The sequence below is a fragment of the Sander vitreus genome, unplaced genomic scaffold (genome assembly GCF_031162955.1).
Source record: "Sander vitreus isolate 19-12246 unplaced genomic scaffold, sanVit1 ctg307_0, whole genome shotgun sequence".
NCBI lineage: Eukaryota > Metazoa > Chordata > Actinopteri > Perciformes > Percidae > Sander > Sander vitreus.
In genome coordinates, this window is record NW_027595458.1 from 55,001 (window position 1) to 80,000 (window position 25,000).

The following is a 25,000-nucleotide window of genomic DNA, read 5'->3' on the forward strand; positions in this document are numbered from 1 at the left end:
CACACACAGATATATACACACACACACTCAGATATATACACACACACACTCAGATATATACACACACACACACTCAGATATATATATACACACACACACACACACTCAGATATATACACACACACACTCACATATATATATACACACACACACACACACTCAGATATACACACACACACTCAGACATATATACACACACTCATATATATACACACACACATACACACACACACAGACACACTCAGATATATATACACACACACACACACACTCAGATATACACACACACACTCAGATATATATATACACACACACAGATATACATACACACACACACACACACACACACACACACACACACTCATATATACACACACACACACACACACACACACACACACACACACACACTCAGATATATACACACACACACAGACTCAGATACACAGACAGGAAGGATACAGGTTGGTGATGTCATAGGGCCCTCTGAGATCCAGAGGCTGAGGACACACAGACATTATTATATTATTATAATTATTATTTATGAGTTCAGACTGAACATGCTGCATATATGATCACCAACCTTCTCGGCAGCGCTGGACAGGATCACACTCTGAAACACAAACAGGTGAGTCAGGACAGAGCCAATCAGGACGCCCTGTCACAGGTACAGGTGAGTCAGGACAGAGCCAATCAGGACGCCCTGTCACAGGTACAGGTGAGTCAGGACAGAGCCAATCAGGACGCCCTGTCACAGGTACAGGTGAGTCAGGACAGAGCCAATCAGGACGCCCTGTCACAGGTACAGGTGAGTCAGGACAGAGCCAATCAGGACGCCCTGTCACAGGTACAGGAAGAGGACGTACCTTCCCTTTGCAGGTCTCCATCAGACACACGGCGTTGGCGATGGTGTAGCGCCTCCTGGTGGAGTCTCTGATGGCTGCAGAGTAGGACACCTCAAACACCAGACCCCTCTCTATGGCCTACACACACACACACACACACACACACAGAGAGACACACACACACAGAGAGACACACACACACTTGTTATAAACACGTTATTATACTATGAATATTTTTCGACATACTATATATATATATATATATATATATATATATATATATATATATATATATATATATATATAGTGAGCGTAACATTCTCACCCCGTTGACCGGCGCTCTCTTGAAGAAGAAGGGAAGTTTCTCTGTCACTGAGATACAGATGATGTCTACATCATATATCATACAGGCTGCCTACACACACACACACACACGATATACATTATATATCATTTAAATTAATAAATATTACTGTGTTGATGTGTAAGCAGTAAATAAATACTGTGAAGTACTTCATGAACTGTCTGCTTGTGATAATACTCTTTAACGTAAACTAACTAAAGTACATTAGTGCAGTAGTAGTAGTTACGTTAGTGTGAGTCTCACATGGAAGAGTTTCTCTGTGGTCGGCTGGACGGCCAGCAGGTCAAAACACCGATACTCCACAGCAGTCGGCCTCTGAACACACACACACACACACACACACACAGAGACAGACAGACACACACACACACACACAGAGACACACACACACACACACACAGACAGAGACACACACACACACACACACACAGAGATACACACACACACACACACACACACACACACACAGAGAGAGATACACACACACACACCCAGAGAGATACACACACACACCATGTAAATAGTAACTTGTAGCTCTATCTAACCCCCAAACGCTTTTATTGTGAAAGTCAACTTTAAAGCAGCAGAAGTGAAAGATTTCAAAATAAAATCAACACTCACAAAGTGACTGGCGTCTGACATCACAATGGTCAGTCTGTTCAGCACTCTGATTGGCCGGGAGCGACCCTGACAGAGATGGATGTTAATACTACAACAACAACAACGCAGACAGACAGTCATCTTCCTCGTACCTACCTACCCTAATCCTACCTGCTGCACCTGTACGAGTCGTCCTTACCTGTACGACTCTACCTGTACCTACCTGTATGACTCGTCCCTACCTGTACGACCTACCTGTACGACTCGTCCTTACCTGTACGACTCTACCTGTACCTACCTGTATGACTCGTCTCTACCTGTATGACTCGTCCCTACCTTTACGACTCTACCTGTATGACTCGTCCCTACCTGTACGACTCTACCTGTACGACTCGTCCCTACCTGTACGACTGTCGTCCTACCTGTACGACTCGTCCCTACCTGTACGACTCATCCTGTACCTACCTGTATGACTCGTCTCTACCTGTACGACTCGTCCCTACCTGTACGACTCTACCTGTACCTACCTGTATGACTCGTCTCTACCTGTACGACTCTTCCTGTACGACTCTACCTGTACGACTCGTCCCTACCTGTACGACTCGTCCCTACCTGTATGACTCGTCCCTACCTGTACGACTCTACCTGTACCTACCTGTACGACTCTACCTGTACTTACCTGTACGACTCTACCTGTACCTACCTGTACGAGTCGTCACCTGTACGACTCTACCTGTACGACTCTACCTGTACGACTCTACCTGTACGACTCTACCTGTACGACTCTACCTGTACGACTCTACCTGTACGACTCGTCCCTACCTGTACGATGGGCAGCGGATCCATCACCTTGCTGATCGCCCGTTGGGGCGGGAATCTCCTGCAAACAGGAAGTAAACAGATTGTTACAAAATAAAAGTGACAAAGACTAATTTTTCTTATAAATAATAATAATAATAATAATAATAATAATAAGAAGAAGAAGAAGAAGAAGAAGAAGACGAAGAATCAACACTCACCTGTTTCTTTTTGACCGTTGGTTCGAACACGTAGTTGATGGCGACTGTAGAGAAACCAACTGAAGGAAAACACACAAACAGTACTTTAACTTCATATAAACAACAATCATTCAGCTTTTCCTGATTTAATTAAGCAGTCCTAATGTTTGACCACCTACCATATCTACTATACTTAGCTGGCCCATATTAAATATATCAGGTATCAGCAGTTTAGTGTGTTTGCTGGCAGGATTTCTTGAAAAAAGTCAAAGTTTTTCTAATTAAAATGCCGTTTGTCGGTTATTTTATGTTGTCCACTGGCTCTTATTGGTTTGAATAACGTCTTCAATGATGTTCTATTTCAAATTATATTTCCATTAAGCACAAGGGAAACTTTAAATAGAGATTTTAAAACAGAGTCTGGTATAATATGTAGTGGTCTCTCTTTACGAGGCACATCCGGGTGACATCAGAACATATGGACCCTCGCGTGACTTACTTATAAATGAATACATTAGTTTATGTATGTTAATCAACTAATGGTTTACTACAACAACCAAACAGGGGACGTTTTAAATGAATGGAGTCCGGTGGGAAGTTTCCAGCAGGTTTACAGCAGATATTGATATTAGGCTTATTGGATGAATACGGGATTTATTGGTTGCTTTTTGGGTCATTTGTGTCGCCGAATTTTCCACTGGTTCTAATTTGTTTTAAGAATGTATTAAATTATATTATATTTCAATTATGTTTACCAATAACAAGGGAAGCCTTAAATACAGAGGTTTCCTGAACGGAGTCTGGTGCCATGGGTTACTGTCTGTTTTAAGGCAGAAAACACAGACCCTCAAAACAGATCTATAACTTAATGAATTAATAACTATAGTGAATTATTAACCTGGGTTAATAGGTTTAGGTTAAACGTTTTGCTGACAATGACCCGTGTTTAATTCAGTTTTGGACGGTCTGTCTTTAAACCAGAAAGCAAAGAGACTTTTAAAATGACAGCTTTTCTAAACGGAGTTTGGTGCGAAGTTTGTTGCGATGAACTATCGCTAACTAACTTGTTTATGAACTATTAAAGTGCTTTTATTGAATAAATAAGTGACACATTGATCCACATATGTGTAATGAGCTGGTTAAAGAACTAACGGAGCACCATGCATGTATGTAATTGATTACACACAGACCAACAGATCCGTGAAACTCGGAGCTAACGTTAGCTAGCCGTGTTAGCATCAGAGCTCCGGCTGTTAAAGTCGTGCTTTTTAAAGGTAAACTGGACTGAAGAGACTCACGGTGAGCTGCTGTCTCTATCAGACTCTGGAGCCGGCTCGTATCCGCCGTGTAGTTCACATTTAAATCCATAAAAACAGAGTACGACTCTACTTGTACGACTCTACCTGTAACTACCTGTACGACTCGTCCACTACCTGTACGACTCGTCCTCTACCTGTACGACTCGTCCACTACCTGTAACTACCTGTACGACTCGTCCCTACCTGTACGACTCTACCTGTGTACCACTACCTGTACGACTCTACCCTACCTGTACGACTCTACGCTCCCTACACAATGCGACTCTACCCTTACCTGTACGACTCTACCTGTCACTCTACCTGTACGTCCCTACCTGTACGACTCGTCCCTACCTGTACGACTTTCGTCCCTACCTGTACGACTCATCCCTACCTACCCGTGACTACGTCCCTACCTGTACGACTCGTCCCTACCTGTACGACTCGTCCCCTACCTGTACGACTCTACCTGTCCCTACCTGTACGACTCGTCCACTACCTGTACGACTCTACCTGTAACTACCTATACGACTCGTCCCTACCTGTACAACTCTACCTGTAACTACCTGTACGACTCGTCCCTACCTGTACGACTCTACCTGTACGACTCGTCCCTACCTGTACGACTCTACCTGGAACTACCTGTACGACTCGTCCCTACCTGTACGACTCTACCTGTACGACTCTACCTGTACGACTCTACCTGGAACTACCTGTACGACTCGTCCCTACCTGTACGACTCTACCTGTACGACTCGTCCCTACCTGTACGATGGGCAGCGGATCCATCACCTTGCTGATCGCCGTTGGGGCGGGAATCTCCTGCAAACAGGAAGTAAACAGATTGTTACAAAATAAAAGTGACAAAGACTAATTTTTTTATAAATAATAATAATAATAATAATAATAATAATAATAATAATAATAATAAGAAGAAGAAGAAGACGAAGAATCAACACTCACCTGTTTCTTTTTGACCGTTGGTTCGAACACGTAGTTGATGGCGACTGTAGAGAAACCAACTGAAGGAAAACACACAAACAGTACTTTAACTTCATATAAACAACAATCATTCAGCTTTTCCTGATTTAATTAAGCAGTCCTAATGTTTGACCATCTACCATATCTACTATACTTAGCTGGCCCATATTAAATTTATCAGGTATCAGCAGTTTAGTGTGTTTGCTGGCAGGATTTCTTGAAAAAAGTCAAAGTTTTTCTAATTAAAATGCCGTTTGTCGGTTATTTTATGTTGTCCACTGGCTCTTATTGGTTTGAATAACGTCTTCAATGATGTTCTATTTCAAATTATATTTCCATTAAGCACAAGGGAAACTTTAAATAGAGATTTTAAAACAGAGTCTGGTATAATATGTAGTGGTCTCTCTTTACGAGGCACATCCGGGTGACATCAGAACATATGGACCCTCGCGTGACTTACTTATAAATGAATACATTAGTTTATGTATGTTAATCAACTAATGGTTTACTACAACAACCAAACAGGGGACGTTTTAAATGAATGGAGTCCGGTGGGAAGTTTCCAGCAGGTTTACAGCAGATATTGATATTAGGCTTATTGGATGAATACGGGATTTATTGGTTGCTTTTTGGGTCATTTGTGTCGCCGAATTTTCCACTGGTTCTAATTTGTTTTAAGAATGTATTAAATTATATTATATTTCAATTATGTTTACCAATAACAAGGGAAGCCTTAAATACAGAGGTTTCCTGAACGGAGTCTGGTGCCATGGGTTACTGTCTGTTTTAAGGCAGAAAACACAGACCCTCAAAACAGATCTATAACTTAATGAATTAATAACTATAGTGAATTATTAACCTGGGTTAATAGGTTTAGGTTAAACGTTTTGCTGACAATGACCCGTGTTTAATTCCGTTTTGGACGGTCTGTCTTTAAACCAGAAAGCAAAGAAACTTTTAAAATGACAGCTTTTCTAAACGGAGTTTGGTGCGAAGTTTGTTGCGATGAACTATCGCTAACTAACTTGTTTATGAACTATTAAAGTGCTTTTATTGAATAAATAAGTGACACATTGATCCACATATGTGTAATGAGCTGGTTAAAGAACTAACGGAGCACCATGCATGTATGTAATTGATTACACACAGACCAACAGATCCGTGAAACTCGGAGCTAACGTTAGCTAGCCGTGTTAGCATCAGAGCTCCGGCTGTTAAAGTCGTGCTTTTTAAAGGTAAACTGGACTGAAGAGACTCACGGTGAGCTGCTGTCTCTATCAGACTCTGGAGCCGGCTCGTATCCGCCGTGTAGTTCACATTTAAATCCATAAAAACAGACATGATGCTGCCGGTTAGCCTCCGCTGTCCGCCACGAGAGTTTGAGTTTCCTGTCGGAAGTTACGCAAAGTCTCGCAAAATCTCGGCTAATATAACAATATAATCACCACACTCACACACACGTACACATACACACATACAGACACATATGTTGTATATTGTAACTCTGGATCATTACTTTGAGTACGTGTCTAAAAATGTTGGTGGAATTTTTTTTTTCCAATAAAGTTTTTTTGGGGGGAGCAACAAAAAAAATAAAGGACTTTCTGCTTGAAGAAGAGAAGCAGCTGCAGGTATGTGACAACACAAACACAAACACAAACACACACACACAGACACACACAGACACACACACTTCGACTGTACAGTACAGTACACACAGTTATGTATTTAAAACACATAACACAGTACATATGTACCCTTCTTTGAGCCTTGTGGCTTCTTTATGATTGCTTCTAACCGGAGTCTGTTATAATGGTTTCTTGTCTAGCAGGATTCCTTGAATATCGTCGCGGTTTATCTAACTAAGATGCTGTTTGTGTGTCCGAATTCTCCACTGAATGTCATTTGTTTGAAGAATGGGTTAAGTTATGTTATATAATAATTATATTTTTACCCATAGCAAGGGAAACTTTAAATAGCAAGATTTGTGAACGGAGTCTGGTATCACGGTCTGAAAACACGGACCCTCGAAACAGATATTTTCGGTCAGACTCGGTAATTGGTAAGTTTTAGGTCATCCAGACGCTCTGCCGTAACGTCAGCGTTCATCTGATCTCCAGAAAGCTCAGTTAAAACCTTTATTAATGTTTCACACAAACAGATTCCGCCAATAACTGAGTGTGTCACGGAGAAAGCTTCTATGAACTGTAAGAGGATACATGTTGTATTTCTGTTTAAATAAGAGCACCTTGTTTGATTAAATATGCGCCGAAATGACCCGTGGACCCTGGAGAGTCAGATGTGTATCTTTAGTTATATTATAAATATACACAAATATCATGGAAAACAAAACATCTTAAGTGACTGATTTTTAAAGGGGATTCGGCAATATTGTCTCTCCACACATCAACATTCTCATGTGACCAAAAGTTTTCCTCTGCCTCCAGTCTCTGTGCTAAGCTAGGCTAACAGTGTCCTCTTCCTCCAGTCTTTGTGCTAAGCTAGGCTAACAGTGTCCTCTTCCTCCCGTCTTTGTACTAAGCTATGCTAACAGTTTCCCTCTGCCTCCAGTCTTTGTGCTAAGCTAGGCTAACAGTGTCCTCTGCCTCCAGTCTTTGTGCTAAGCTAGGCTAACAGTGTCCTCTGCTTCCAGTCTCTGTGCTAAGCTAGGCTAACAGTATCTTCTTCCTCCAGTCTTTGTACTAAGCTAGGCTAACAGTGTCCTCTGCCTCCAGTCTTTGTGCTAAGCCAGGCTAACAGTGTCCTCTTCCTCCAGTGTTTGTGCTAAGCTAGGCTAACGGTGTCCTCTGCCTCCAGTCTGTGCTAAGCCAGGCTAACAGTTTCCCTCTGCCTCCAGTGTTTGTGCTAAGCTAGGCTAACAGTTTCCTTCTGCCTCCAGTGTTTGTGCTAAGCTAGGCTAACAGTGTCCTCTTCCTCCAGTCTTTGTGCTAAGCTAGGCTAACAGTGTCCTCTGCCTCCAGTCTTTGTGCTAAGCCAGGCTAACAGTGTCCTCTTCCTCCAGTCTTTGTGCTAAGCCAGGCTAACAGTGTCCTCTGCCTCCAGTCTGTGCTAAGCCAGGCTAACAGTTTCCCTCTGCCTCCAGTGTTTGTGCTAAGCTAGGCTAACAGTTTCCCTCTGTCTCCAGTGTTTGTGCTAAGCTAGGCTAACCGTTCCTCTGCCTCCAGTCTTTGTGCTAAGCCAGGCTAACAGTGTCCTCTTCCTCCAGTCTTTGTGCTAAGCTAGGCTAACAGTGTCCTCTGCCTCCAGTCTTTGTGCTAAGCTAGGCTAACAGTGTCCTCTGCTTCCAGTCTCTGTGCTAAGCTAGGCTAACAGTTTCCTTCTGCCTCCAGTGTTTGTGCTAAGCTAGGCTAACAGTGTCCTCTGCCTCCAGTCTTTGTGCTAAGCTAGGCTAACAGTGTCCTCTTCCTCCAGTCTTTGTGCTAAGCTAGGCTAACAGTGTCCTCTGCCTCCAGTCTGTGCTAAGCCAGGCTAACAGTTTCCCTCTGCCTTCCAGTGTTTGTGCTAAGCTAGGCTAACAGTTTCCCTCTGTCTCCAGTGTTTGTGCTAAGCTAGGCTAACAGTTTCTCTCTGCCTCCAGTCTCTGTGCTAAGCTAGGCTAACAGTGTCCTCTTCCTCCAGTCTTTGTGCTAAGCTAGGCTAACAGTGTCCTCTGCCTCCAGTCTTTGTGCTAAGCCAGGCTAACAGTGTCCTCTGCTTCCAGTCTCTGTGCTAAGCTAGGCTAACAGTGTCCTCTGCCTCCAGTCTTTGTGCTAAGCTAGGCTAACAGTTTCCTCTGCTTCTAGTCTCTGTGCTAAGCTAGGCTAACAGTGTCCTCTGCCTCCAGTCTTTGTGCTAAGCCAGGCTAACAGTGTCCTCTGCCTCCAGTCTTTGTGCTAAGCTAGGCTAACAGCGGTGGCCATGTTGAGACCTGTGAGGACCCTCGCCCCTCTGACCCGCTGCTGCTCCAGCTTTGTCTCCAGGATGAGGTCCAGTAACTCATTTTGGGCTTTTTCATCTTTTCTTTAAGACTTGTCTGTTTCTGTCCAGTCGGCCGTAACTAGGCAACACTTCAGCTGGATTTGTCGACGTTTTGGATATTTGTTGCTGTCTGTTTTCGCCGCTTTAGTCACATTTTTCCGATGTTTTAGGCCTTTTTTTTCGGCGCTCCGAGCGTTTCCCTATCCTGCCTGATCTCCGACCAACCCGTAGTTTTCTTGACTTGCGATTGGTCGGACGGGACTTTGTTACCACGGCAACATATTCCAACTTTTTCTGAAATTTTGAGAATTTTCCAACCTTGATTCTGTTTCGTTTATTTCACACGTCATCATCGTATCATTAAACACAACTTCAGAAGGTACAGTGATCATATGTAGGCCGCGTGAAATGGGGAACTCCAAATGAACGACTAAAAGCTTTTATAACAACAAACATACAACAGATAATATACCCAAAAACTCAACTTACAGTAGACGCAAAATACACAAATACAGAGTACAACAGAATACAGACACTAAGTCCAGACTCAACAAGACAAATACCACAAAGACGACGAAGACAGACGACCCCAACACAAATATAACACTAGGGGCGTTTTCACACCTGGAGTTGGTTTGGTCTGAATCAGTTGGTGAGTTAGTCGGTTTGGTTTGGTTTGGTTTCACACCTGGAAAAATCCAAGCGTACCAAAATGCATCATTACAAATCAGGCAAGAACCTCCAGCCCTCTTATTGGTCGGATATGTCTGGGGGCGGGAGCAAGAAAGTAAAAACAGGAAGGAGGTCCTGTGTTCTGGTCTAGTGGTCAAACCAGCTCATTTCATTAAAATAATCAGACATTGTTTGGCGAGAGACGTTACTACGTCTGCTCTGGTCACCGAGACTTGGCTCTGCTCTGCCGGCGTCTGTCTCCAACTTTAGCAGCAGCTGGTTTGACCACGGAGATACGAGTGATGGACGGCGAGCTTGACTGCAGTCTATTTCTGTGATAGAAACACTGCAAAGCTGCTACAGTTTGCTGCTCTGCTGCATCTCAGACTGCTGAACACACCTGACTACAGGAGACATCAGCTCAGACTGCTGAACACACCTGACTACAGGAGACATCAGCTCAGACTGCTGAACACACCTGACTACAGGAGACATCAGCTCAGACTGCTGAACACACCTGACTACAGGAGACATCAGCTCAGACTGCTGAACACACCTGACTACAGGAGACATCAGCTCAGACTGCTGAACACACCTGACTACAGGAGACATCATCTCAGACTGCTGAACACACCTGACTACAGGAGACATCAGCTCAGACTGCTGAACACACCTGACTACAGGAGACATCAGCTCAGACTGCTGGACACACCTGACTACAGGAGACATCAGCTCAGACTGCTGAACACACCTGACTACAGGAGACACTAGCTCAGACTGCTGAACACACCTGACTACAGGACATCAGCTCAGACTGCTGAACACACCTGACTACAGGAGACATCAGCTCAGACTGCTGAACACACCTGACTACAGGAGACATCAGCTCAGACTGCTGAACACACCTGACTACAGGAGACATCAGCTCAGACTGCTGGACACACCTGACTACAGGAGACATCAGCTCAGACTGCTGGACACACCTGACTACAGGAGACATCAGCTCAGACTGCTGAACACACCTGACTACAGGAGACATCAGCTCAGACTGCTGGGCACACCTGACTACAGGAGACATCAGCTCAGACTGCTGGACACACCTGACTACAGGAGACATCAGCTCAGACTGCTGAACACACCTGACTACAGGAGACATCAGCTCAGACTGCTGAACACACCTGACTACAGGAGACATCAGCTCAGACTGCTGGACACACCTGACTACAGGAGACATCAGCTCAGACTGCTGGACACACCTGACTACAGGAGACATCAGCTCAGACTGCTGGACACACCTGACTACAGGAGACATCAGCTCAGACTGCTGGACACACCTGACTACAGGAGACATCAGCTCAGACTGCTGGACACACCTGACTACAGGAGACATCAGCTCAGACTGCTGGACACACCTGACTACAGGAGACATCAGCTCAGACTGCTGAACACACCTGACTACAGGAGACATCAGCTCAGACTGCTGAACACACCTGACTACAGGAGACATCTAGCTCAGACTGCTGAACACACCTGACTACAGGAGACACTAGCTCAGACTGCTGAACACACCTGACTACAGGAGACATCAGCTCAGACTGCTGAACACACCTGACTACAGGAGACACTCAGCTCAGACTGCTGAACACACCTGACTACAGGAGACACTAGCTCAGACTGATGGACACACCTGACTACAGGAGACATCAGCTCAGACTGATGAACACACCTGACTACAGGAGACATCAGCTCAGACTGCTGGACACACCTGACTACAGGAGACACTAGCTCAGACTGCTGAACACACCTGACTACAGGAGACATCAGCTCAGACTGCTGAACACACCTGACTACAGGAGACATCAGCTCAGACTGCTGAACACACCTGACTACAGGAGACATCATCTCAGACTGCTGAACACACCTGACTACAGGAGACATCAGCTCAGACTGCTGAACACACCTGACTACAGGAGACACCAGCTCAGACTGCTGAACACACCTGACTACAGGAGACACTAGCTCAGACTGCTGGACACACCTGACTACAGGAGACATCAGCTCAGACTGCTGAACACACCTGACTACAGGAGACATCAGCTCAGACTGCTGAACACACCTGACTACAGGAGACATCAGCTCAGACTGCTGAACACACCTGACTACAGGAGACATCAGCTCAGACTGCTGAACACACCTGACTACAGGAGACATCAGCTCAGACTTGCGGAGTACATATAGTTGGTGCGGTTTGAGTACAGATCACGTTCTCACCACAAATTAACTGCTCCAGAGTTTGACTAAAAGCGTACCGAGACCACCTCTTTAAGCAGGTCTCGGTACGCTTGTTTGGTCCGCTTAACTTAACTGTTCAGATGCACCAATCAGGGCCAGGGGGAGTGTCTAACTGTTCAGATGCACCAATCAGGGCCAAGGGGGGTGTCTAACTGTTCAGATGGACCAATCAGGGCCGGGGGGGTATCTAACTGTTGAGATGCACCAATCAGGGCAGGGAGGGTGTCTAACTGTTCAGATGCACCAATCAGGGCCAGGGGGAGTGTCTAACTGCGTGTCAATCACTGCTCATGCACACGCATTCATTCTCCCTTGTGGGGGGAGGGGCTTAGCAGACTGTTTTGGGAGGGACTAAGAAGTTGTCGATGTTCACATTTTTTTGGTTAAGTCCTGGATCTTCACAGTCCTACCTACAGCACCTTTAAGAATATTCAACAATCATATGTTTTGAGCAATGTGAGACTTTTCTTGAAGATGGAGACAGAATGCGACATTTTCTTCAAGCTCGTTCCAGATCAAACTCCGCCTCGTACACGTTAGCCTTCTTTTGTTGCCAGTGATTCAGTGTTTTGGAACAAGCTCACACAGTCGGTAGTTTAACCAATGAAATGCTTTATTTCAGGTTTGTTGAGCGGCTGAAGCGGGACGATGAAGCGTGCGCTGCAGCGCTGCAGAGCGGCCAGATGTTCCTGTTCCACCGGCTGGCTCCGCTGCTGCAACGCACTGAGAGGGGAACCCTCAGACCCGTAGCCCACAGATCCTCAGGTACAGAACCTCAGAACCTCAGGTACAGAACCTCAGGTACAGAACCTCAGAACCTCAGGTACAGATCCTCAGGTACAGAACCTCAGGTACAGATCCTCAGAACCTCAGGTACAGATCCTCAGGTACAGAACCTCAGAGACAGATCCTCAGGTACAGAACCTCAGGTACAGATCCTCAGGTACAGAACCTCAGAGACAGAACCTCAGGTACAGATCCTCAGGTACAGAACCTCAGAACCTCAGGGACATAACCTCAGCGACAGAACCTCAGGGACATAACCTCAGGTGCAGATCCTCAGGTACAGATCCTCAGAGACAGATCCTCAGAACCTCAGGTGCAGATCCTCAGGTACAGATCCTCAGGTACAGATCCTCAGAACCTCAGGTGCAGATCCTCAGAGACATATCCTCAGAACCTCAGGTACAGATCCTCAGAGACAGATCCTCAGAACCTCAGGTACAGATCCACAGATCCTCAGAGTACAGATCCTCAGAACCTCAGGTGCAGAACCTCAGGTACAGATCCTCAGAGACAGAACCTCAGGTACAGATCCTCAGGTGCAGATCCTCAGGTACAGATCCTCAGGTACAGATCCTCAGAAACAGAACCTCAGCTACAGAACCTCAGAGACAGAACCTCAGGTACAGAACCTCAGGGACAGAACCTCAGGGACATAACCTCAGGGACATAACCTCAGGGACAGAACCTCAGATACAGAACCTCAGAGACATAACCTCAGGGACATAACCTCAGGGACAGAACCTCAGAGACAGAACCTCAGAGACAGAACCTGTTAGGATATTTATTTATCAAAGAATGGACAAAATCAGAGTTGTCTTAAAGTTCTTTTACTTGCAAGTAGAGTCAGTTTTCACAGCACCTCAGCGTAAGTACAGAAAAATGACTGAAGAGTGTTGTCAACTGGCTTTTTAAAGCATAGTACACAAAGAGAAACTTTCTTATCTCCGGTCAGGATCAACGTCTCCTCCACATGCGCTGCCCTCAGGGGCTTTCTGTGCTTTTCACGAGAACAGTGAGCAGAGTTGATTGAGTAGCCTGAGTTGTAGCTTGCTCTGTTTTGCTGATTTGGTATTTACTTGGAACGAATAGAAGTGACGTAATGCAGGAAGTCATAGTGCAGCTTTAACCCCAAACAGAAAGGTTAGTCACGTATATTACACACACAGAAAGGTTAGTCATGTATATTACACACACAGAAAGGTTAGTCATGTATATTACACACACAGAAAAAAGCAAATGTGTATTTTGGCCGGTGGATTGTTTATCTAGCCGCCCACGTGGCCGGTGACTCCTAAAGTTAAACACTGCCTCAGGCAGAACCAGAACCAGAACCAGAACCGTTGAAACCGTCCTGATGTGTTCCAGACGTGCAGTCGATCCTGCAGAGACTCGGCTCGGACCCAGCCCTGCTGGAGGGACTCGGTTCTGATTGGCTGCTCCCAACAGAACCAGGCTCAGTTCTGTCTGGACGTCGGTAAGAACACATTACAGTTATATTATATATCTGTGCTCTGACTGATCTGCTGCAGGATTTCAGCTGCTTTATCACTTTCAACTTTTGTCTTCTTCTCTGTGTGTGTGTGTGTGTGTGTGTGTGTGTGTGTGTATGTGTGTGTGGGGTGTCTGTGTGTGTTTGTGTGTCTGTGTGTCTCTGTGTGTGTCTCTGTCTGTGTGTCTCTGTGTGTGTGTGTGTGTGTGTGTCTGTGTGTGTGTCTCTGTGTGTGTGTGTGTGTGTGTGTGTGTGTGTGTGTGTGTGTGTGTGTGTGTGTGTGTGTGTGTGTGTCTCTGTGTGTGTGTGTGTGTGTGTCTGTGTGTCTCTGTGTGTGTGTGTCTCTGTGTGTGTGTGTGTGTGTGTGTGTAGGAGAAGTGGACCAGGTGGTTCTGGAGGAAGCATGTGGAGGAAACTTCATCGATCTGAAGAAGTCTTTCTTTCTCCTCCCGGCAGCAGAGGCTCCTCTGGTTGCCAAGGTGACAGTCAGGGGGCGGAGCCAGACGCTGTAAACAGTCAGAGGGCGGGGCCAGACGCTGTAAACAGTCAGGGGGCGGGGCCAGACGCTGTAAACAGTCAGGGGGCGGGGCCAGACGCTGTAAACAGTCAGGGGGCGGAGCCAGACGCTGTAAATATGCAGGGGGCGGGGCCAGACGCTGTAAATATGCAGGGGGCGGAGCCAGACGCTGTAAACATGCAGGGGGCGGAGCCTGAACCTAGGGGCAGCAGCTATATGATCTATTTTTAAGATATTTGATATCTGAATGCCTAAGAATCTGAACATAAGGAAACATCCTAAAGACGTTTGATGTGCTGTCTCTGGCGTGTCTGTCCCTCAGGGTCAGGCTCTGCTGCGCTGGCATCAAACCAGCGGCTTCTGCAGCGCCACGGGGCGGCCCACCGGCCGCAACCGGGCAGGAAGTCAGAGAGTCAGTGGTGACATCATCTACTACCCCAAAGTAACACACACGCATATACACACACACACTTTTCTCATAATATTCCAACTTTCTTCTAAAAGTTTGGGACTTTTCTCTCCCCTAATATTCCAACGTTGTTGTTGTCGTCGTCGTCTCGTTTGTCCCGTCTTCTTCCAGATGTCTCCGGTGGTCATCGCCCTGGTGTCTGATGGGAAACGGTGTTTGTTAGGCCGACAGGTGGCCTTCCCTCGGGGGATGTACAGCGCTCTGGCTGGCTTCTGTGACATGGGTCTGTCTGCCTGTCTGTCTGTCTGTCTGTCTGTCTGTCTGTCTGTCTGTGTCTGGCTCTCTTACCTGTCTGTGTGTCTGTCTCGCTTACCTGTCTGTCTGTCTGTCTCTCAGGTGAGACTCTGGAGGAGACAGTGAGCAGGGAGGTAGCAGAGGAAGTAGGTTTGGAGCTCCTCAGCGTCTCCTACAGCTCCTCGCAGCATTGGCCGTTTCCTCACAGCTCCTTCATGATTGGCTGCCATGCCACTGTAAGCCCCGCCCACACTCAGGTGAGCTGTCCTTTCAAATTAAAGCAGTTTTTAAAGAACAAATGAACGGTGTGCAACGCTACCTGTTTGTCCTCCAGCTGTCCGTGGACCAATCAGAGCTGGAGGACGCTCGCTGGTTCAGTCTGGAGGAAGTGGTCGCTGCCCTGCAGGTGAAGGCTCCGCCCCCGAGAGGCTCCGCCAGCCTATGGCTGCCTCCCAAACACGCCATCGCCAACCGCCTCATCAGTGAGTGGGCGGAGCAACAGCTACAACGTCCAAAGTGAACTACAGATGATCCCAGAGTGAAATACAAATGCTGACAGCTAACACTAAACGGTGTAAAGTGTGACTGTGTTTTACTGTAGAGGATTCAACACCGGGATGTAACAATCTGCAGCTGCCGTCGGAGAAACAACACAGACGGTGCGTTCAATGAAACTGGTAAACTACAGCCTCGTGGTGCATTTGAAGTTATTGTTAAATTCAAATGTCTGACTAGATTAAATAAACAAATACAAATCTTAAAATCAGGTTCTTTGCATCCATTTGAGTCCCAGTTAAGAACGGCTAAATAATAGCATTATAATCATGTGATAAAACATGCTATATATATATATATATTTTTTTTAAATATTTTTATATATATATATATATATATATATAAATTAGAAACAAGATTTTGTTGCAATAAAAACATTTATTTCGATGAACAATGTGAAATCATTTAGAAACAAACCGCCCACTTCCTCTTCCTTTACACCTGACAATAAGGCTTTTATTTTGAAGGAAAATGTCTTTATAACAGACGATCCAGCTGTGTGTGTGTCTCTCTGTCTGTGATTGTGTGTGTGTGTGTGTGTCTGTGTGTGTCAGTGTAAGTGTGCTGCAGTAAAGTCCAGCTGCGTCTCCGTGGCAACGGCAGCGGCCGTCATGGCGTTGTTGACTCGTCCCTGCAGCTCAGCGTCCAGCAGCGTCGCTCCGAACCCAAAACGGTCCTGACGAACAAAAACAAAACGGGTTTAAAGCTTTATTAACAAGTGTGAAACATGACGCATCAATAATCAATAAGTTATAGCATATATCTCTCTCTATTATATATATATACGTGTGTGTGTGTGTGTGTGTGTGTGTACCTTCTTCTTGCTGCCGGGTGGTGCTACAGGGGGGTTAAAGGTCATGTCTCTGACGCTGTAGGCGTTAAACAGCTCCACCGGAGACCTGCACAGGAAGTCATGTGATTAAACAGGAAGTCATGTGATTAAACAGAGACCGTCTACAACTAGACGCACACGGTGAAAAACCACTAACTGTTTAGAGGGACTTCACCGTTACTATAGTGATTCAATTAGGTGATGCATGAATTCATATGAATGACGTCATTTGTACACACATAGTACACATAATGTACACAGTATGTACACAATACACAATGTACACATAATGTACACAAAGTACATATAATGTACATATAATGTACACAGTACATATAATGTACACATAGTACATATAATGTACACATAATGTACACATAGTACATATAATGTACACATAGTACATATAATGTACACATAATGTACATATAATGTACACATAGTACATATAATGTACACAGTACACAAAATGTACATATAATGTACACATAATGTACACATAGTAACACTAATATTAAAGTCAGTACGAAATCACAGTCTGTCTGCCACCGCCCCACCAGCTCTGATCCCACCGCCCCGCCAGCTCTGATCCCACCAGCTCTGATCCCACCAGCTCTGATCCCACCGCCCCACCAGCTCTGATCCTACCGCCCCACCAGCTCTGATCCCACCAGCTCTGATCCCACCGCCCCACCAGCTCTGATCCTACCGCCCCACCAGCTCTGATCCCACCAGCTCTGATCCTACCGCCCCACCAGCTCTGATCCCACCAGCTCTGATCCCACCGCCCCACCAGCTCTGATCCCACCAGCTCTGATCCCACCGCCCCACCAGCTCTGATCCCACCGCCCCACCAGCTCTGATCCCACCAGCTCTGATCCTACCGCCCCACCAGCTCTGATCCTACCGCCCCACCAGCTCTGATCCTACTGAGCCTTCATTTTGGCTGATTTGACATGTATAATCGGGGGGGCGGGCACTGCCAGCAGTCAGACTCAATGACCCATCTGATTGGTGGAGAGCTAACCAGGAAACGGGGAGCAGGATGAGCGTGACTAGAGTCTCTCAACATCTGACATTAATCTGATAAACTGACCTTTGCTGATCTGAAATGAAGACAGATTCAGCAGCTGCACGGCCTGTTTCTCTCTTAAAAATTCTGATTTTAACATCGTTCAGCTCTAGTTTGGACGTACTTGCGGCTCAGCGCGGCGCCAAGCGCTGCTGATCCTTCGCTGGGAGCGCCGTGACTCAGGTGGAGCGCCAACCGCTGCACCACCGGGTGGTAATGTCTCTGCAACACACGGGGGGGGGGGTTAGTACTAATAACTTTCCGACATTATGTCTTCCTAACGTTGAGAACTGTAATGTGAAAGGGCTTCCCACCTGCAGCGTGTGCAGCTCCCACAGCGCAGTGTTCTGGGTGTTACAGTGTTCAGGTTCATCCAGCTCAGGCAGGTAGAAGCCACTGCCCTGGACCTCGTTATCCAGCAGGAGGTCACACTTAGGGAAGGCCTGACACACACACACAAAGGGATATACACACACACACACACACACACACACACACACAGGGATATATATATATACACACACACACACAGGGATATACACACACACACACACACACACACACACACACAGTGATATATACACACACACAGGGATATATACACACACACACACACAGACACACAGTGATATACACACACACACACAGGGAGACAGGGAGACACACACACACACACACACACACACACACACACATACACACACACACACAGAGTATACACACACAGTGATATACACACACACACAGTGATATACACACACACACAGTGATATACACACACACACACACACACACACACACACACAGGGATATACACACACACAGAGAGACACACACACACACAGGGATATACACACACACACACACACAGAGACACACACATACAGAGACACACACACACACAGAGACACACACATACACAGAGACACACACGCACACACACACACAGAGACACACACACAGAGACACACACAGAGAGACACACACAGGGAGACACACACACACACAGAGACACACACATACACAGAGACACACACACACACAGAGACACAGACACACACACAGAGACACACACAGAGAGACACACACAGAGAGACACACACAGAGAGACACACACACACACACACACACACACACACAGCTTTAGGAACAGTGGAGAGCTCTGATAGGTCATGTGACTCCATATCTGTACAGAGATAACGTGCGCGAGCAGACTCACGTGCATGGTGGCTCTGCTGGCGGCGAGGAGGCCCACGCTGGCGTTGGGCAGGACGTGCAGACTGAGCGTGCTCAGTCGCTTGACGAAGGCCATGGCGCGCTGCAGCGTCACCTGCTTCCTACGCCGCGTCAGCATGGCGTCCAGACAGCGCAGCACAATGATGATGTCATCGTTGGGCGCCCCTGGAACACACAGCGCAAAGTAAACACACACACAGAGATAAACACACACATACACACACACACACACACACACACACACACACACAGTGTAGAGAGTATATAGTGTATAGAGAGTATATATCTTATATAGAATATATAGAGTATATAGAGTATAGAGCGTATATAGAGTATATAGCGTATATAGAGTATATAGAGTAAATAGCGTAGAGTATATATAGAGTATATAGCGTATAGAGAGTATATAGCATATAAAGTATATATAGAGTATATAGCGTATATAGAGTATATAGCGTATAGAGAGTATATAGCATATAGAGAGTATATAGCATATATAGAGTACATAGAGTATATAGCGTATATAGAGTATATAGCGTATAGAGAATATATTGCGTATAGAGAATATATAGAGTAAAGAGCGTAGAGTATATATAGAGTATATAGCTATATAGAGTAAATAGCGTATATAGAGTACATAGAGTATATAGCGTATATAGAGTATATAGCGTATAGAGAGTATATAGCGTGTATAGCGTATAGAGAGTATATATATATATACGTATAGAGAGTATATAGTATATAGAGAGTATATAGCCTATATAGCGTATATAGAGTATATAGCGTATAGAGAGTATATAGTATAGAGTATATAGCGTATAGAGAGTATATATAGAGTATATAGCGTATAGAGAGTACATAGAGTACATAGCGTATAGAGAGTATATAGCGTATAGAGTATATAGCGTATAGAGTACATAGAGTACATAGCGTATAGAGAGTATATAGCGTATAGCGTATGTAGCGTATATAGAGTATATAAAGTATATAGCGTAGAGTATATATAGAGTATATAGCGTATGTAGCGTATATAGAGTATATAAAGTATATAGCGTAGAGTATATATAGAGTATATAGCGTATATAGAGAGTATATAAAGTATATAAAGTATATAGAGAGTATATAGAGTATATAGAGTATATAGAAAGTATATAAAGTATATAGAGTATATAGAGTATATAGCGTATATATAGAGTACATAGAGTATATAGCGTATATAGAGAGTATATAGCGTATATAGAGTATATAGAGTATACAGTAGTAGTATAACGACCTGCGTGCAGCTGCGGCAGCATCCGGTACAGCTGAGAGTAGAAGTTGAGCGGGTCGATGTTCAGAACGTCTCCTGATACAAAAACAAGAGAAAACTTTATTTACACTGCAGTTTGAGACAGGGTCATTACTTACACACACACACACACACACACACACACACACACACACACACAGTAATACACATACACCACACACACACACACACACACACACACAGTAATACACATACCCACACACACACACACAGTAATACACATACACCACACACACACACACACACACACACACACACACACACACACACACACACACACACACAGTAACACACACACACACACACACACACACACACACACACACACACACACACAGTAACACACACAGTAAGCCCCCCCCCCACCTTGTCCTGATAGGATGGTGAAGACCGTCTGGATGCAGTGGAGACTCTCCCGATTGGTCAGATCCTGAACAGTGGAAACATGATGCGTCAATAATGGCTCTGGGACTAACAGCAGCTCTTTAAAAGGGGCGGGGTCGAGGTGAATACTCACTCCTGATTGGATAAGATTCTGCAGCACGTTGAGCAGGTCGTCGAAGAACTCCAAGTTGATCAGATGAGCAAAACTAACAGGAAGTGACATCACATTACTGCTTTAGAAAGCTGCTCAACACATCAAACAGGATCATAAAAATAAAAACTTATTACAAACTTCACACCTTAAAGTCTGTGTGTGTGTGTGTGTGTCTGTGTGAGTGTGTGTCTGAGTGTGTGTCCTACTTGGCGAGCCCCTCCAGAACAGCAGGAAGGAGGACAGATTTCTGAGCTTTCTTGAGGATCCTGAAGTAGACGAGGAAGACGATGTTTAACGTCTCCGTGTGCTGAGGAAGAAGAGAAGGAGTTAGTTTCTTATTACTAAAACATCTTCTTGATAATAAAGATCAATCTTCCCCTAGAGATAGGACCACTAGAGATAGGACCACTAGAGATAGGACCACTAGAGATAGGGACCTCTAGGGGGTCCCTATCTCTAGGGGTCCCTATCTTGAACCCGGCGCAGCACAGCTCAAACCCCGACCCAAGTCTCTCTGCTAGTTTAAGACCGACCCAGTTGTCAGTGTCCCGTCCAGCGCCCACGTCGTTTAAATAACAAATGAATCTGCTCCCATCTGTGGCCCATGGGCATGCTGAACTTACAGGGAGGTGTGTTCAGGTGCATTCTGGTCTTACAGGGAGGTGTGTTCAGGTGCATTCTGGTCTTACAGGGAGGTGTGTTCAGGTACATTCTGGTCTTACAGGGAGGTGTGTTCAGGTACATTCTGGTCTTACAGGGAGGTGTGTTCAGGTGCATTCTGGTCTTACAGGGAGGTGTGTTCAGGTGCATTCTGGTCTTACAGGGAGGTGTGTTCAGGTACATTCTGGTCTTACAGGGAGGTGTGTTCAGGTGCATTCTGGTCTTACAGGGAGGTGTGTTCAGGTACATTCTGGTCTTACAGGGAGGTGTGTTCAGGTACATTCTGGTCTTACAGGGAGGTGTGTTCAGGTACATTCTGGTCTTACAGGGAGACCTGGTCTAGAGTCAATAACGCAGCATTTCATTGTTATTTTAACCATTAGTAAAATGCTTCTAGACTCGTCACAGCAGCACACACACACACACACACACACACACACACACACACACACACACACACACGCAGAAGATTACTAATACAAATATTACGGTGCAGATCCTCCATCATAACAGCAATGCTCCAAGGTCCAAACGCGCCTGGCTTTTAAAGGGAATGGGAGATGATCTCTGATTGGTTGATTGCATGTTACGCCCAGAACACACCTCTGATTAATGAAGACACTAAGGTCAACCCTTTAGAACCATGACCCCGGCACACGGACCCTTTTTACACCGTTAAACCAGCAGAAGTAACGGAGCGTTATATAATATATTATAATATGAACAGTTTCTGCTTCCACTCACCAGTTTGATCTTCTTCTCTTTACTCTCCGAAGCTTCAGCCTCCAGCAGCTCTTTCTCCAACTTCTCCTCAGCCTTCTTCCACTGCACACACACACAGAGACACAGAGACACACACACAGAGACAGACACACACACACACACACACACACACACACACAGAGACAGACACACACACACACACACACACACACACACACACACACACACACAGAGTGTGTTAACACCATGACTGGTTCTGGGAACTCTTTAGCTTTAAGTTAACTTTATTTAACTAAGTTTCTTATTCTTCTCAAACTGTTAATGTTTAAACAACCAATAGTTTGTATCTGCTGTTTTTATGAATGAATGGCCTGTTTATCTGCTGTTTTTATGAATGAATGGCCTGTTTATCTGCTGTTTTTATGAATGAATGGCCTGTTTATCTGCTGTTTTTATGAATGAATGGCCTGTTTTATTTCATGGTTCTTCAGTTTGAGTTTTTTGAAGCATAATTTACATCAGGTTAGAACAATAGAAGGTCTAGTCCCATAAACCATAGATAAATATAATCAGTACCGTATGGTAAGGTGAGGTTTACCTTCCTCTGCATCCTGGACAGCTTCTTCCTCTTCTCCTTGTTGTTCATGAACTTCTTCGTGGGTGCCGTGTCCTCCATGTCCTTCTTCAACTGCACCTCCTTTATCCGCAGACTCAGCAGCGTCCGCAGCAGCTGCATCGCATCACATCACAGAGAGAGGGTCATTATTATGTCCTCATGGTGTCTAAGAGTCTGACAACATTATGGGATGGATCCCTACAGAGATAGACCTTTTAGTTAAAGAGTAAGATCCTTTTAGTTTAACATGAAACAGCCCCGAAATCACCATCACCAAACCCACCAGACTCCATGTAAATAATCAGGACTTTTAGCTTGTATAGAGCCAGCATATTTCCACCAGACTCCATGTAAATAATCAGGACTTTTAGCGTGTATAGAGCCAGCATATTTCCACCAGACTCCATGTAAATAATCAGGACTTTTAGCTTGTATAGAGCCAGCATATTTCCACCAGACTCCATGTAAATAATCAGGACTTTTAGCGTGTATAGAGCCAGCATATTTCCACCAGACTCCATGTAAATAATCAGGACTTTTAGCGTGTATAGAGCCAGCATATCTCCACCAGACTCCATGTAAATAATCAGGACTTTTAGCGTGTATAGAGCCATTATAGTTCCACATGTAAATGGGTGAATTAAGAGTTTTTTTTTTACATTACGTTATTATTATTATTATTACATGTCATTTAGCTGATGCTTTTATCCAAAACGACTTCCAATTAAGTGCTTTCAACCCTGAAGGTTCAAACTCCAGACAACAAGTAGTAAGTGAACGTACATTAGCTTTAAATAGGTAATACTACAAAGTGTAGACATGTTTATCCGAGGTGTAGTCAGAAGAGATGTGTTTTTAGCCTCCGGGGGAAGATGTGTAGGATTCTGGCCGTCCTGATGTCAACAGGGAGCTCATTCCACCATTTAGGAGTCAGGACAGAAAACAGTCGGGACTTGGTTGAGTGATTAGTTCTCCCTCGCTGTGAGGGGACAGCCAGCAGGTTGGCTGATGTAGAGTGAAGTGGGGGGGCTGGGGTATAGGGTTGGACCATGTCCTGGATGTAAGCTGGTTGGCTGATGCAGAGCAGAGTGGGGGGGTTGGGGTGTAGGGTTGGACCATGTCCTGGATGTATGCTGGTTGGCTGATGTAGAGCAGAGTGGGGGGGTTCGGGTGTAGGGTTGGACCATGTCCTGGATGTATGCTGGGGCTGATGCGTTCGTGGCCCTGTATGAGAGTACTAGTGTCTTGCAGCAGTTGGTAACCAGTGAAGAGAGCGGAGGAGGAGCGGTGTAGTGTGAGAGAACTTGGAGAGGCTGGAGACAAGTCGAGCTGCTGCGTTCTGAATGAGCTGCAGGGGCCGGATGGCCTGAAGGCAGGCCAATCAGGAGGGAGCATGCAGGCAGGCCAGTCAGGAGGGAGCATGCAGGCAGGCCAGTCAGGAGGGAGCATGCAGGCAGGCCAGTCAGGAGGGAGCATGCAGGCAGGCCAGTCAGGAGGGAGCATGCAAGCAGGCCAGTCAGGAGGGAGCATGCAGGCAGGCCAGTCAGGAGGGAGCATGCAAGCAGGCCAATCAGGAGGGAGCATGCAAGCAGGCCAATCAGGAGGGAGCATGCAGGCAGGCCAATCAGGAGGGAGCATGCAGGCAGGCCAGTCAGGAGGGAGCATGCAGGCAGGCCAGTCAGGAGGGAGCATGCAGGCAGGCCAGTCAGGAGGGAGCATGCAGGCAGGCCAATCAGGGAGAGTTTCAGTAGTCTAGACGTGAGAGGACTAGAACCTGAACCAGAACCTGAGCCACCTTCTGCGTTAGGAGACGTATCCTTCTGATGTTAAGCAGCATGTATCAACCAAACCAGAGTGGTGACTGTTGGAACAGTGGAAAGATGAACCAAGACGGCTTTTGGTAGTCTGATTTAGTTTCTGTCCTCTTTGAATGAAG

General features: G+C 45.6%; 3 protein-coding genes across 4 annotated transcripts in view; 1 reads left to right on the forward strand and 2 right to left on the reverse strand.

Moving 5' to 3' along the window:
• rpp30 (ribonuclease P/MRP 30 subunit) overlaps nt 1-6,505 on the reverse strand; it is a 7,164-nt gene extending 659 nt beyond the window's left edge. The window contains exons 1-9 of the mRNA XM_078244799.1: nt 6,346-6,505; nt 5,069-5,127; nt 4,871-4,927; nt 1,831-1,896; nt 1,453-1,524; nt 1,171-1,260; nt 867-983; nt 584-613; nt 463-500 (exon numbers count right to left, since the gene is read on the reverse strand). Coding sequence (XP_078100925.1) covers nt 463-500; nt 584-613; nt 867-983; nt 1,171-1,260; nt 1,453-1,524; nt 1,831-1,896; nt 4,871-4,927; nt 5,069-5,127; nt 6,346-6,427 — 611 coding nt within the window. The 5' untranslated portion in view covers nt 6,428-6,505. The remainder of the gene's footprint in view (nt 1-462; nt 501-583; nt 614-866; nt 984-1,170; nt 1,261-1,452; nt 1,525-1,830; nt 1,897-4,870; nt 4,928-5,068; nt 5,128-6,345) is intronic.
• A 23-nt stretch (nt 6,506-6,528) lies between these two features.
• Nucleotides 6,529-16,302, forward strand: nudt13 (nudix (nucleoside diphosphate linked moiety X)-type motif 13). Its single transcript, XM_078244798.1, is given in 10 exon segments — nt 6,529-6,717; nt 8,972-9,072; nt 12,651-12,793; nt 14,180-14,229; nt 14,231-14,288; nt 14,676-14,782; nt 15,143-15,262; nt 15,401-15,512; nt 15,626-15,780; nt 15,858-16,302. Coding segments are annotated over 9 exon segments (999 nt in total). The 5' UTR covers nt 6,529-6,717; nt 8,972-9,004; the 3' UTR covers nt 16,044-16,302.
• A 134-nt stretch (nt 16,303-16,436) lies between these two features.
• The window catches only part of noc3l (NOC3-like DNA replication regulator), a 19,098-nt gene continuing 10,534 nt past the window's right edge, over nt 16,437-25,000 (reverse strand). For both annotated transcript variants that reach the window (XM_078244804.1, XM_078244805.1), the window contains 11 exons: nt 23,047-23,178; nt 22,470-22,550; nt 21,272-21,372; nt 21,045-21,117; nt 20,894-20,957; nt 20,492-20,563; nt 19,202-19,383; nt 18,297-18,425; nt 18,107-18,204; nt 16,893-16,977; nt 16,437-16,754 (listed from right to left, as the gene is read on the reverse strand). In XM_078244804.1, the coding sequence (XP_078100930.1) occupies nt 16,629-16,754; nt 16,893-16,977; nt 18,107-18,204; nt 18,297-18,425; nt 19,202-19,383; nt 20,492-20,563; nt 20,894-20,957; nt 21,045-21,117; nt 21,272-21,372; nt 22,470-22,550; nt 23,047-23,178 (1,143 nt within the window). In that variant the 3' untranslated portion in view covers nt 16,437-16,628. The remainder of the gene's footprint in view (nt 16,755-16,892; nt 16,978-18,106; nt 18,205-18,296; nt 18,426-19,201; nt 19,384-20,491; nt 20,564-20,893; nt 20,958-21,044; nt 21,118-21,271; nt 21,373-22,469; nt 22,551-23,046; nt 23,179-25,000) is intronic.